General features: G+C 42.7%; 1 protein-coding gene across 1 annotated transcript in view; it reads right to left on the reverse strand.

Moving 5' to 3' along the window:
• UQCC1 (ubiquinol-cytochrome c reductase complex assembly factor 1) overlaps positions 1 to 15758 on the reverse strand; it is a 69568-nt gene that overhangs the window by 36767 nt on the left and 17043 nt on the right. Inside the window, exons 4-6 of the mRNA XM_069953137.1 lie at positions 14173 to 14280; positions 9411 to 9483; positions 7148 to 7205 (exon numbers count right to left, since the gene is read on the reverse strand). Coding sequence (XP_069809238.1) covers positions 7148 to 7205; positions 9411 to 9483; positions 14173 to 14280 — 239 coding nt within the window. The remainder of the gene's footprint in view (positions 1 to 7147; positions 7206 to 9410; positions 9484 to 14172; positions 14281 to 15758) is intronic.

The raw sequence follows: 15758 nt of genomic DNA on the forward strand, positions 1-15758 counted from the left end.
CGGGAAAAAGTGGATTTAGCCTATGGCTGTTTCCATGTGTTCCAGGACTCTATAAGGCTGTATCCAACTTTTCAAGCCACTGGTAATCTAATGCCAAACAATCGGACTGGAGCATGCTCCAGCTGTGATCATCTCTAGCATCCTTCTTTAACCAGAAATTGATTACAACTGTTTGCTTATGTTTTATCTTTTTTTTTCTTCTTTTTTTTTTCCCATCAATTGTTAGAGACGACGGAGGGAGGAACACTGCAAGATGCATTCTCCCTTCCTTCGTGTCCAGCCATCTGGCATCCCGATTTGTGGATAGGGCATAAGTTTTGATCAAAGGAATACCCCTTTAATCACCTAAACACGATCTACAGCAAATAGTTGTCTTCTACCACCTCTTGATTTAATGTGTTCCTGTCATATAAAAAAAAAAAAAAAAAAAAAGATGTTGTGGGAACTTGAAAAAGTAAGGGTTATAGAGATTACGGCTGAGTAATCAGGACACACACACGTGAAAAAGCAAGAAATAATGATACATAGCATTTAATATCCAAGGTATTTTTTTTTATTAAAGCCTGTCTGCTGCATGGGCAGAGCTGGGAGTGAGCATGCCAACACTTCTTCCTGCTTGAACAATCAAACACCACCCAGATCTCTACCGATTGAAACTTTTGACATTCCCCTAGGAAATGTCAAATGATTTTACATAATAGTACCCCTTTAAGGTGGTTATCCCGCAATTAAAAGTTATCCCCTATCCACGCTACAAGGGATGACTAGCTGATTGTTGAAGGCCCAGCCAATTGGAGCAACAGCCCTCATGAGAATGGAGGTTAAATGTTCTGCGGAATGAATGGGGCACACATTATGTTCCTTTGTTTCCCGGGTCTTGGTTCTAAGCTGTAAAACAGACATCTATAGTAGAGATAAGCAAAACCGGTGGCTGAATAAGTTGTATGAAGCCCGAAGGCTGCCTGAAAAACAGATACAGTAACTGTAACCATGTTTTCCTGAATTCCCTAGGGCTGCATCCACCGGTATTCAAATGCCAAACGAGCGAACTCGAGCATACTTAAAGCGTAACTGTCATTTCAGGGCCATTTTTCTGAAAACATTAAATATCAACAGTACAAGCGATTTTAAGAAACTCTGTAATAGGTTTTATGTACTAAAAGAGTTTCCTTCTGTAGTGAAAAAGCAATCTCCCAGCCTCCCCCCTCACATCAGATGAAGCAAGATTTCTGTCTCCCCAGGTGCTGACAGTGTAGTGTATGTAGGTCTCTGTTCCCTTGTGTGCATATTGCCTGTATTAAATCCATGAGTGCTGTAGATTTGATACCAAGTGTCACAAAGGAGTAGTGGCTTGGCGTTTGTGCCGCACTTCGGCACGCCTCGCCACTACTTCCTCCTCCCTAATTCTGCTGAATGTTTACCAGTGTCCGTCCTCCCGCTCCACCCTGGCATCACCTTCTTCTGCGCATGCGCGATTGCTGGCAAGGGCCGAACACACCGACTTGCCAGTTTGTGGCCGCGCCGATGAGGAGCACTGCATGCGCAATTGCGGTTATTAGGGGTGCAGCGGCACAGACTCGAACTGGCAAGTCAGTGCGCACGGACCTCGCCAGCAACAGCGCATGCACAGAAATGTGGAGCGGGAGCCCGGACATTGGTAAATATTCAGCTGAATTAGGAAGGAGGAAGTAGTGGCGAGGCGTGCCGAAGTGCCGTACGTACGCCAAGCCGCTAATCCTCTGTGACACTTGGTTACAGTGTATTAAATTTACAGCGCTGATGGATTTAATACAGGCAACTAAGACCTACACTACAAAGCCCGAACTTAGGGTCCGGCGCAGGTGCTGACGGATTCCCTTTAAACTAGTCATCTATAATTTCATATGGAAGCATCTTTCATCATAGCGTTACTATCCAGGAATGGTAATAGAATAAATCCCAAACAGACCGGCGACAAGTAAACTTTTGTGTAATCATCCACATACAAAGTATACTTATCCTAACCAGTCAATGGAATATTGTGAAGGCCGATCAGGTCTGATCTACGCCCAAGCATCTTTTTTTCCTAATTAAATTACATCACTTTGTGAAATCTCCCCATGGCAGGGACAGCGAGTGCTTGATGTATCATCGCATATCCAGTGATCGCATGAAGAAAAGATTACGTCATGGACTTTTAGATGAAAATTGTATTTTTTTCGTTTAGTAGCTGCACCTGCAATCTGGGTTTTTAAAAGATGTTGTTTTTTTTTCTCAGTCTATAAAATTCCCGACTATAATCAGGGATGTTTGTAAGGCAAGAGCTGTGGCGCATTAAAAGTCTGACTCATCATTGTCAAACCACAAAGGTAACATTGCATTCCTGTTTACTAAACTTGAAGAAAGTTATTCGCAGTTCCATGCTAGCAAGAGGTTAGCAATTTTTTCCATAGACAAATTGAGACTTCTATTTAACCTAGTTACCTCAGCAGTCTATACGCTAGCAAAAAAAAAACAACATAATGCGAGTATTCCATCACATCAAGAGGGCACGGCTTGACAGGGATGGTTAGATTTCATATAGAAACATGGGGGAAGTGGGCTGGGATGATCTGCGACATTGGTTTATAGTAAGTTTAGGTTTAGACAAGCAAGAACTTTTTTTTTTTTTTTAAGGACCACTTAAAGGAGAACTCTGGCCAAATCTATAAATCTGGTGCAGGCAGGGGGTGGGGGAACATAATAAACTAATAAACATATACTTACCTGTTTGCCGTGCCCCTGCAATGTCATCAGCTCTCCGACAGCCACCGGCCTCCTGCAGCTCCCACCCTTGCTGTATCACATCCCACTGAGCCAGTCACTGACCGACGGAGGCAGGAAGCCGGGAGAAACTAGAGCCCTATGCCTGTCAGAAAGCTGGAGACGCTGCACGGGCACAGGGACTGGCAAGTATAGATTCTTTATGATTTTCCTCCCACCCCTGTCTGCACTGGATTCATAGATTTGGCCAGAGTTCCCCTTTAGGGTAGCTCCACGAGTACTGGATCCACAGCAGATTTGCAGCAAAATCTGCTGCGGATCCTGGTAGTGTGAAGTGAATGGGTCACTGCGGTGTCGGGTCACAAACTGGCAGTGGAATAAAAATTCCATTCCATTCAACATTCATTTCACACTACAGGATCCGCAGCGGATTTCGCTGCAAACTCGAAGCGTGAAATCCGCTGCGGATCCGGTACGTGTGAAGCTACCCTTAAAGGGAATCTGTCTGGTCTATGTGACACTCCGAGCGGCAGACAGGGAGATAAAACCAATAATACCTCTTAGTTAAGGACTTTTTGCAAAGTTATAATATCATGATTTGCTTCTAAGTTTAAGAGTCAAAGGCTGGCTTTTTTGTTTCTATTTGGGGGGTAAGTTTTATTTTTGTTATTTTAAGTAGGAAAATGAGGTGATAAAAATGTTACTATATTACCATATAATAATAATAATAATATAAATAATAACAATAATAATAATAAATATATATGTATACGCAATCAGGTGCAGCACAGCACTCAGGATGAAGACTAGGAGTTGGTGCCAGCAGTATACACCTTTTTGGACCTCAGGTGTAAATATCCAGATGACTTGAGACTTCTGTGCATCTATATAAAGTTTGTTGAAACACATGTACTTTGCGCAGCTTGAAAAGGGTCCTAATGTTGGACTGAAACATTGCTAATGCTTATGTGGGAGCAGTAAACAGTTTGATCACTACCCTTTGAGTGCTGCAGTTTCTCTACAGATATATATATATATATATATAGCAATCGCATTAGACAACCCTGGAAATTCTGATACCAAATCTATACCCCAGTCCATAAATAAGCACCTACTGACATTTTAAGGGTAGAAAGCGACAGAATGTGCACATAGCGACAGCTTCTGAAAATGAATTACGGGCCGTACAACTGGGCGATTATAAAGATAGAATTTTTTTTCTCCGTATACATATAAATATTAACTCCCTTAAGTCCATCAAAATCTTCAAGGTCAACTCCATATCCAAATATCCCATCCTAACCCCGGCAGTGGGATAAATGAACAGCAAACCGCTGCATTCCATCTCTGCGGCTGGACAGGGGGATTCCAGCCCAGAAGGAAACAGTTTGGCGACCTAGGACATTAAAAATACTGCCGGGTTTAAAAAAGGCCCCATACATTTCAGCTAAAGACAACCCCAGTAATCAGCTCAATTTATGATGTGTTAGCTCTTGCCGGCATGTTAGCAAATGTTTGAATGTACTTCAGCAAGGTTCCTGTTACACATTAAGATATATACCTTTCCCCTTGCCACAACATACGCTGACCTTTTCAATAATGCTAGATTAAACAATATTTTTTTTTTTCGGGGCTATTTACTCCGCAGATGAAAAGGAAAAATATTGCCTGGGTGTTAAATATTTTCACAAGCAACAAATCTGCAATTTAGGAAAATTGTGTGTTTTTTAGGTGTAGCATAAATGTCAGTGTAATAACTCTTAGTCTGGTCAAGGGACAACTCGCAGCGAGAATCCTAGTAAGCGGGTATTTTAATAGGTCCAGCTAAGATGTGACATCTGTCTATCCAGTCACCTGACCATCTAAGTCAACGGCGAGTGTCGGCAGTGTGAACGGGGCGAAAGGATGAAACATTTATAATTACAATGTGTAAGAATAAGATTTTTCTAGTGATCTCGAAAGGAAAGAAGGTTTCACTGTCATCACAGATGGAGATTCTTTACTGTAAGAGCAGTGACACCATGGAATACTCCGCCACATGAGGTTGATACTGGACTTATTTAACATGTTCAATACGGGTCTAGAAGACTTTATTATAAAGAAATATAATACAGTGGTACCTTGGTTTAAGAGTAACTTGCATTAAGAGTGTATTTGCAAGAAGAGCTCAAAGTTTTAAAAAATTGTGACTTGGTTTAAGAGCATTGCTTTGGTTTAAGAGCTTCCTGTACTGGCTGGGAGGGCAAATGGGGGAGGGGTATGGTCTGCATAGCGGGGTCTACAGCACTGTACTCTGACCCAGGAAATCTCCCTCACCTTCCAAATCATAGCAGATCCAATTCAGGCTGGGGTTTGCATCAGGGGACAGGACTGTGGAGGTAATCTCTGCATAGCTGTAACCCCTCTCTCCACAAACAGAGAGTGCTGCTATACTGTGCCCACATCTGTCCTGCTCATTCCTTCATGCTCGCTGCAGTCTCTGTCAGTCCCTGTGTTTCCCATCCTCTCCATTCCTGCTATAATGTGCCTGCACTCACACTCAGCTATACACACTGCTGCTATAATGTGCCTGCACTCACACTCAGCTATACACACTGCTGCTATAATGTGACTGCACTAACACTCAGCTATACACACTGCTGCTATAATGTGCCTGCACTCACACTCAGCTATACACACTGCTGCTATAATGTGCCTGCACTCACACTCAGCTATACACACTGCTGCTATAATGTGCCTGCACTCACACTCAGCTATACACACTGCTGCTATAATGTGCCTGCACTCACACTCAGCTATACACACTGCTGCTAAAATGTGCCTGCACTCACACCTTAAGATTTTGCCACCCAAAACAAGACTGACACTATGCTTTCAAAGTGGCACATGTGGAGGATTACAGTTCACACAGATTAAAGGTTCGTCTGGTTTAGGAGTCCTATACCTCAAACTCTCCATTGCAAATCATCTCTGGGTAAGGCTAGATTCACACGTAACAGATCAGCTGTGGATCCCTTGCCTGTTAGTTTCTATGAGAAGACATACTGGCAGTGGGATTAACATTCCGCTACGAGTATGTGAGTGACAGCCCAGTTGAAGCCCCACCCCCACCCCCCGGCAGCTAGAGCATACGGTACCTGCTCCACACTCCGGCTTGCTTCGGGGGTTCCCGGCAGGACGTCCCGCTCAGCCAATCAGAGCGCTGGCCCGCCGCAGCTACGGATTAGCCGAGCGGTACGTCCAGACCCCGGGAACCCACGAAGAGAGACGGAGCGTAAAGCAGGTACCATATGCGTGGAGCAGGTACCGTAGGGGGTTATCAGGGCTGCCACTCACATACTCGCATGCGAGTATGTCTTCTCATAGAAACTAACAGGCAAGGGATCCGCTGCGGATCCGTTAAGTGTGAATATGGCCTAAGAGGAGATATGTGCTTAAGGCTGGGTTTACACTACGTATATTTCAGTCAGTATTGTGGTCCTCATATAGCAAGCAAAACCAGGAGTGGATTAAAAACACAGAAAGGATCTGTTCACACAATGTTGAAATTGAGTGGATGGCCGCCATATAATGGCAAATATTTGCTGTTATTTTAAAACAACGGCCGTTATATTGAAATAATGGCCGCTATTTACTGTTATATGGCGGCCATCCACTCAATTTCAACATTGTGTGAACAGATCCTTTCTGTGTTTTTAATCCACTCCTGGTTTTGGTTGCAATATGAGGACCACAATACGGACTGAAATATACGTAGTGTGAACCCAGCCCAAAGGAGAAGTCCGGCCTTAAGGTTTTTTTTTTTTTTTTTTTAAAAAGGCAGGGGCACGGGGGAAAGTAACAGAGTATTAGCTCACCTGTCCCCGTGCCTCTTCAGCCCAGGATCGCCCCCCGGGACCCCCGCTGGGCTTCGGGATCTCTGACACTGCACACATCCCGACTAAGGTGGGATAACGCTCCAGTCACTGAATGGCTGAGCAGCAAGTCTATCAGCTAGGACATGCCTTTTCCCTCGAGTCGTGATATCATGACAAGTCAGGGAAAACTGCCTTCCGGCAGGGGCCCCACCGGTCATTACGGGCACAAGGAGAGGTAAATTAGGATTCCTTGCTAAATTCACGTTTTTTTGAAAATGGCATTACTTCTCCTTTAAAGGAATGTTAAGGGTGTTCTGTGATAAAAAGTAAAAATAAACAATACATGGTAATGTTTTCAGTAGTTTCCCACATTATCCCTCTCCACATACTGTAGGCCTATAATGTGATGCTTCTAGCTTGGTGCCTACAGTCACGACCTGTAGTTTGGGTTCAGCTTGCTGGTCAGGCATGCTCAGTTCCTGCTCTAGTAACTTGTGTTACTGCTGCTGTCCAAAGCAATATGACATTGCGTGTAGTAGTGTACTTACCATACATGTAGTTGCGTCACAAGGAACCAGGAATTCAGTGTATCGGGCAGATTGCATTCTGAATTCAAAAGCACAAAAGAGTAATGTATAGTCCCTATGGCACTATGTACAGCAGTAGCATCAAGTCAAAGACATAGGCATTAAGAAACAGTGATGCAATGAAATCAGTCTGGTATCTCATGTAAGAGCTTTAGAAGCTGCAGTGTTCTAAGGAACCTCTGACCTGGTTCACATGCACCCCAGGGAACCTCGGTTAGTAAACACAGCATCAAGGATATCGCTTAGATCACATGTCAAACCTGCAAGACTCCAGCTGTTGCAAAACTACAAATCCCATTAGCTTTGGCAGTCCAGGCATGATAGGAATTAAGGCTGGCCTTATGGGATGAATGCAGTTGCACAAGGCGCCAGCCGCCAGACTGTTTAGGGGGGTGACACTGTGATGGATGAGTGATGGAAATTCACTAGAGTTGTGTAAACCCGAGCGTGCTGCATTTGATTACCGGTGGCTGCAGAAGTTGGATGAAGCCCTAAGGGTACTATTACATGGAACGATAATCGTCCGAATCTGCCCGATTCGGCTGATCATTGCTCTGTGTAATAAATACAACGATCAGCCGATGACAACGATCAACAGCTGATCGTTGATATAGGTTTTAACCTATAAATTGTCGGGTGCCGACCGCGCATCGCTACGTGTGATAGCAGTGCGTGGCGGGCGACTGACTATATACATTACCTATCCAGGCTGCAGGACTCCTCTTGTGGTCTTCTCCCAGGGTCCTGCGCGCTCCAGCTTCAGAGCTCAGACAGGCCGCTCAGCCAATCACTGGCCAGGACCGCCGTCTGAAGCTGGAGCGCGTGGGACCTGGGGAGAAGACCGCAAGAGGAGCCCTGCAGCCTGGATAGGTAATGTATAAAGTTAAACAAGGGCTGCAAGGACATCGGTAACGATGTCCCTGCAGCCCTTGTTAAACGATAATCGGGCGGTGTAATAGGCCTAGTAAACGTTCAGTTATAATCGGGCCCCCATCTGGAAAAAATGGATACAGCTACAGGTTTATCTGAATGCAAGTGTACTCAAGATTTGCTCAACTCTAAAACTCACCCATCCATGCTTCCAATGCCAACCTGACAAACCCAGGAAAGTCCAGGGACCCCTGCTATTGGGTGCTACGTCTAGCAGTTTTTGCATTATGACTTCCCTACATAGGTGTAACGGGTAAATTTGGCAATTTTCATACCTTATTTTATATCATACGTCATGGTGCTTGTTCCAGTAAAAAGTGATCTTTTATCATCTGCGGATTGTGATACCTGAGTGGGACTTCATGGCCGCAGTGCCACTTAGCCCTGCCCACATCGCCACTGCAGGCCCTGCACCTCTGTGACATAATCGCCGCATAGGCCCCACCCGCCGCTGTGTGGGCCAGCCTAGAGGGGATGGGGCCTAGACCTTTAGGCGGGCGTCGAGGGGGAGGGGCCTATGCAATTATGACGTCACGGAGGGGCGTCCAGTATGGGGGGGGGGGGGGGATTTATAACTATTTGAGATCTCTAATAATCGTGTTACAAGGCAAACCTAGAATTCAACAGTAAGGGAAATCTCCCAAAAGGCAATTTTGCACAGGGCACCATGAAGCGTAAGGTTTGCCCTGATAGCAATTGTAGTTTTGCAACATCTGGAGGGTGGCACGTTTGACTCCTGTGTTAGCAGCCCTGTGCAAACTGCTGTGGCCTAGAGTATCTTTGCCCTAACCTTGCACCTCCCCTCCCCACCATCAGGAATGCCACTGGCAGGATTCTTCCAATTCCTCTGCAGTGAAAACTGCACAGGTGCCTTAACGATCCAGCCCATGTGCAGTGTTCACACAGCTGATAAATAGGAAAATACCTGCCTGGAGCATTCCTAATGATGAAGAGGGCGGGGAGGAGGGACAGAGAGGTTGTGCCAGCCTTATGCAGTCACTCTAGGCCACGCCAGTTTGGCACAGGGCTGCAAGTTTAAAAGTTGCTGTTTGGAACAATAACTGCATCCCCTGCCGAACGGACCCCAGGACAGATCTTGGATTAAAAGCAGCTATCTGACAGTACAAGAGGGTGGGCAGATTGTGGGTACAGAGTCACTTTAAAACATGGACAAAACAACCATGTAAAACATGGTAAAACCCATAAGCTTGTCCATTGTGTAAATATTGGATAGTTTGATTAACTTGTACAAAATACAGCAAATCACTAACATTGTACTAAAAGAAATACTCACTTTCAAAAAACTCATCATAATCTATTCGCTCCACGCAACAGGTATACATGCGCAAGGCAGCGATTTTAATTTTCTGTGAAAGGTAAAAGATACAATTGTTGTCAATCAGGAAACACAAATAATAACTTTTCAATATACTAAAGCTGTGACTGTTTCTACATAAAGCACAGTCTATTCACATAGAGGACATCAGTGCCCCCAAGAGTATGATCGTACACAGTGAGCCATAAAAACAATGGCCGTTCTTTTTATACAGCAATGAAATTAAGTAACAACGACTGTTGCCTTATACCCCTCTCTATAGGTAGCATGCAATCTGATCACTCAGTGAGTTGATAGAAGGTGGAGTTTAGAGGGTGGGGAGGAGCAGGTAAGTGTCCGATAAGTGAAGAAATAAGCATTTTCCTCTGGAAAGATACATTCTGAAATGACAATGATCACTAACCTTTCGTACAACCTGACTAATCCGAAAGCAGGAGAGATCAGAATCAAATTTCTAAATTATTGTCCTACAAATGTGTTTTAGTCACCAGGGGGCTCACTTCCTAAGAATCTGCTGTTTACTGCCTGTTGTTAGGATGAGTCTGTCTCTAATAACAGTCACCAAGACAGACTACAGGAAGAGGGGAGGGGCAATGTTTAATTTAGGCTGCTCCTGTCTACTCCTACAGCCGGTGCTTCAGCTATAGGATCTTTGCAGCTGCAAATCAGTCAACTACTGGTTGACTGTGATCAAATAGCTTCTTCGATAGCTACATTTATCTAGTATGGGTTAAACATGGTTTTTACTTAAAATGACTCTCTGAGTTCTTGATAGATCTCAGTTTGTCTTCTGGATCATCAGGCTCAAAAATAATTCTGAAAACAAAAACTATTTGCAACAGCTGTGGGGCCAAAAGTTCCCCATCCCCGATCTAGTGCATTTAAGTTAGAGGTCACCAAGCAGGACAGCTAAGTTTAGTGAAACCAAGTGCACTCCTTAAAGGGAATGTGTCACCTTTTACTGATTAGTCTTAGATACTAAAAATTGTTTTCTTTTTATTCTAATCTGTTTTCTGACTTCACTTTTTGTACATTGTTATAGGCGCTGCCATATTGCCTGGGCTGTTCTTAACAGCATTTTGTGACATGCTTTACAGAAAGCCTCATGGGCATAGATGACAATGAACAGACTCTGTCCCCTTGAGATGAATGTGAAACATTATTGAGCGTGCTCTGTCACCTTTGAAAAGGTCATGCCACAGGAAGAGGCTATTGTCTTGTACTTATGTTATCTACCTACTGGTGTCACATGTCGCCATAATGCTGTACAGGTCCTTTTACAGCAGCCTCCTCTTATCTCTAAAGACACAACAGGAAGACTAAGGGCCCTATTACACCAAGAGATATCTATAAGAGAAACAGATCACTGATCTCAGGAAGACCAGCCAAACGACAACACTGCCGGCTGCTAGTGAAAGCACTCAATGCAGTGAAGTCCTAGGTGCATTGCCCCCTGGGAAACAAGAATATGCAAAAGAGGAGCATGTGGATCCTCATCAAAGAGTCTTGAAACACAGGACTAGCCAGATATCCCTCCGGGAAGGACCAAGAGGTATTTTTTAGCCAAAGTCAGGAACGGACTATAAACAGAGAACAGGTCGTAAAGATAAGACTGAGATTTCTCCTCTTTTCAAATCCATTCCTGGCTTTGGCTGAAAAAATCTGTAAAATAATCTGTCAGACATCTTTTGGTGTAATAGGGCCTTTGTGTCACTGTTGTTTACATTTTTTTTGTTGTTGCAGAAATCAATAGTACATATTAGCTAAAAAATGCATTTTTATCATGAAAAAGCAGTTTGAAGAGGGAGGGGTGGAGGGAGATGAGGCCCCAAAACAGGACAACAAAGTTAATTTACAGCTACATCACCGGGCTATCTCCTCTGAAAGTCAGCAATGACCTCTCTGACCTCTGAATACCAGCTTTCACACAGCTCCCACTGTGTAATCCTTTGTTCTCTGCTCTCTGCTGGCGACAAATCTCCCTCCTCCCCCCTCCATAGGTTACACAGGGCTAGACTGATGTAAAAGATTTGAGATTTCCTGAGCCGTGAATGAGAGAGAGGAGAGAGGGGGGGGACCTGGGGAAAGTCTTTTTGAATGTAGATAACGGCATATTTGCCTAATAAACCCAATTACAAAGCTTCTTAAAATCGCCTGGACTATTGATTTCTGCAAAAAATAAATAAATAAAAAAAATAACAGTGTCATTTTAGGCTTTATTTTAGCCCAGTGGTGGGAATGCAGTGGCAGAAACTGCAAGATTTCATAATTGTTTCATAGTATTGATAGAAAAATGAAAAATTTGAAAAAAAAAATGCAAACCAAAAATTCTTAAAAAAATATATTTAACAAAAAAACATTATTTAAACAAATAAGTCACTTTCTGATGACACTTTCCCTTTAATATAACTTTATTAGAGCAACAGTAGCTTACGATGGCTCGGCCAGGATGTCAAACACTATAAAATCAATGGATATGCACTGAAGGTGGAGAACTACGAGTAAAGCCTGTAAAACCTTACCTTTCCCTGAATATTTAGCACCGGGTCATCGTAGAAACATCGGGGGAGATTTATCAAACTGGTGTAAAGTGAAACTGGCTCAGTTGCCCCTAGCAACCAATCAGATTCCACTTTTCATTTTTCAAAGAGTCTGTGAGGAATGAAAGGTGGAATCTGATTGGCTGCTAGGGGCAACTGAGCCAGTTTCACTTTACACCATGTTTGATAAATCTCCCCCATCACTTTTAAGTAATTATCCTAACTAAATCCATTCCATTCAGCTACACAGTAATAACAAGTCACGCCACCAATTCCAGAAACCAGTGAGGTAACCCTGCAGAAATCCTCATCCGCCACCGCACACCTTGCATTTAGTCGTCAGAATTTAGACTGAATATGTAAATCTGGAAGGAAAGTTCCTCTCAATGGTTTAAAGGGAGTGAAAACACACAGTCTGATTCAATGCACCCAAAATGGCAAAATTTGGGTCCAAAGTTTTTATTAAATCACTTAACCTTTATTTAAAAGGAGTTAAAATGTCAGCATTTAGCCGATGCCAGATGCCACAAAACCACGAAGAACAGATGTCCTACACAGCTTACACACTGCATACTTCATTAAGCGTCGCTAAAAAAAATAATAAAAAAAAAAATAACCCTAATACTGATATTTGCTTTATATTTTTTTCGAATAAACGTTTGTGCAGACTTCCATTAAATGATGTGCGGCGAGTTGTCTCGCTTTATTTTCCTTTACGGAAATAAAAGTTGTCAAGTGTACAGTAATCGTCTAAAAAAAAATATATATATATTTTATTTCACTGCTTTACTACTAACTCTGCCTATGTCTAAGCTTTTACCTATCGTACATACAATTTCCCATCTTTAAATTTTAAAAAGATGCCACAGTCACCTTGCAAAAATTTTTTTACAAAAAGTATAATTTTACTTTTTTATTTTTTTAAAATTTTTCATGCCAGTATAAATTAAAAAAAAACAAAAACTGAAATCTTCCTGTTTTCAATCTGGCCACTAAGCCTAACAATAAGCTTATACTTCTTTCTCTGTGGATATCATCTTTTCTGTTCAGACCACAATTTATCAGGAGGATGAGACTCTCTCTCCCCGCTCTGTCACTATGTGAGTGAGACAGCCCTATAGACTTACATTATGTGGTAATCTCAGTAATGTGACATAGACAGGAGAACACGCTAAGCATAGACTTCTCCTGACTTATTCTACTGATCGGTTGCGGTCTAAACAAAAAATAAGAACTTTTGATATGTTTCTATGACTTATTAAAAATTTGTTTCTTCATGACAGTGACTATTTAAAGGGGTTATCCAGCGTTAGAAAAACATGGCCGCTTTCTTCCAGTGACAACCACGACTTTTGTTTCCACTTCAGGTGTGGTTTGCAATTAAAATAGAAGCCTTGCGAAATTCAAAACAGGTAGGCTGACAGATGGTGTGGGAACTTAATAAACAAGGTATACTTACCAGTCCTCATGCCTCCATTGTGCCGCTCCCAGGTCCCACTGATGGCCAACGGCTTTCATTTTTGGCTGGAATCTGGGTAAGTCGCATACCCAGCTCTTTCAGCTCCAACATCATGGGCCGGGTGATCAATTGCCTGCTCAGACAGACATTGACTAGGGCAATGTCCTGTTACTGATTGGCTGAGTGGGCACTGCGGGGCACGAGGATAGGCAAGTATAGGTTCCTGTACCCCTCTACCTTTCTGATTTATAAAAAAATTTTAAATTTCGCAGGAGTTCTCCTTCAAGCTCCAGTGACTTTGATGGAACTAATTTGCAAATCCCCACCCAAACTGGGGACAAGAGATGTAATGTCTCTGGAAGAAAATGACCATGTTTTTCTAATACTGGATAACCCCTGTAAGGTCATTTTGGCTGCTGTAAAGCATCTCTCTAACTATAACTATAACTTTCTGGCACCAGTTGATTAAAAAAAAAAAAGTTAGCTAGAGTTCCCCTTTAACTTGATAAAAAAAAAGTCATACATTCCCTTTAAAATGGGCCTTACCACTGGGTTCCTCAGCAGATAATAGATGTATCTGAAGAAAGGAAGGGGGACCCTTAGCCTATTGTTGAAGGCTCCTCCAAAAAAGCCCAACTATTGTGTGTTGATCCCTGACCGCTCCATTCTCCAGCCATACGGTAATTCACTTGCAAAGACACAAAAAACAACTTTCCCTCACCCATTTGTTATATTTCAGTGGTCCAGTAAAGCCCATTGCCTCGATTATCTTGGTAAACGTGCCAACCTCTTCCTCTGTGGGTCGTAGTTCATCTTTAGTGGTATTGTTCTAGAACAGGAAAGAGTAAAACATCTGAATTCGTACAATACATATACATGGTAGGTAGCAATGCCACAAAACTATTGAAATAAACAGCAATTTACAATTCACAAAAGAGTGCTTCACATGGCGCCAATTCCAGCAGGTACAATGCACCGGGATTAGATTTGGCTTATATTAGGGATAAGCAAACCTGATCATTCAGCATTTCAAAAAGTTGCATGTAGTCCTAGGGAGTCCTGGAAAAAATGTATACAGCCTACGGTCTACAGCTGTATCCATATTTTCCAGGACTCCTTGGGGTTGCATCCAAGTTTTTCAGTCACCGGTAATCAAATGTTGTTCGTTCGTGTACGGACAAAACAGAGCGTGCTTGAGGCTCGCCCATCTCTAGTTAATATTCAGGAATAATGTCAAGTATTGTTAGGACAGCACACATGGATAAAAGTTCTCCAATTCACTAAATATTGTTTGCACACGAGTACTTTAAACAGTTGTTCTTATGCCTGTAAGTAAAGAGGCAAATGATACGTTCCCCCTATGCTCTTGCCCTTCTCTCTCGATCCCTCAGGATTTGCCACAATTTGCGTAAACTTTTCAGCATAGTCCTGCAGGTTTTATGACGCTGATTTTTGGAAATCCACATTATCTGTCAAGATTACAGGTGCAAGAACTTGAAGGGTTCAAGAGAAATATGGGGAACTTATTTACCCTTAACTTTTTGAGGACCGAGCCCAAAATGACCCAGTGGACCGCGCAAATTGTCATTCCTGCGCTTTCATTTTAGCACTCTAGCACTTTAGCATTCTAGCACTTTAGAGCTCTTTGTACTTTGTAATGGCGTCTTTCATTCTACCATAACATGTATGATGGAACCCCAAAATATTATTTATGAAAATATAAATTGGTGACATTGGAAAAAAGAATGCTATATTATTACTTTTAGGGGGTTCCTGTGTCTACGTAATGCACTATACGTTAAAAGTGACATGTGTTGTAACTTTTTTTTTTAATTAAATCCTTTTTTTGCAATTAATTAATAAAATGGCCCTATTGTGACTCATTATTATTTATTTTTATGCGTTTTATTTATACTATGGGATAGAGGGGTGATTTTAACTTTTATTGGGGGAGGGGCTTTGGGGTATTTTTAAAAAACATTTTTAATTTTTTTTTTTTTTTTTATACACATTTTAAGTCCCCTTGGGGGACTTTTACATGCAATCAATAGATTGCATACAATGTTCATTGCTATGCCATAGGCATAGCATTGATCTGTGATATAGGCAATCTGCTGATTGAGCCTGCCTGTGGCAGACCCAATGAGCAGAGCGCCGATCAGACCGCACGGAGGTAGGTGAGAGACCTCCGGCGGTCCAACACAGTGATCGGGACCCCTGCAGTGTCCGATCGGTAAGTGACAGGAGCTATTCCTGTTACTTACACTTAAACGCCGCGATCGCTGCAGCCTGTCATTAACGGTGAGG

This window comes from Dendropsophus ebraccatus, chromosome 14 (assembly GCF_027789765.1).
Source record: "Dendropsophus ebraccatus isolate aDenEbr1 chromosome 14, aDenEbr1.pat, whole genome shotgun sequence".
Taxonomy (NCBI): Eukaryota; Metazoa; Chordata; class Amphibia; order Anura; family Hylidae; genus Dendropsophus; species Dendropsophus ebraccatus.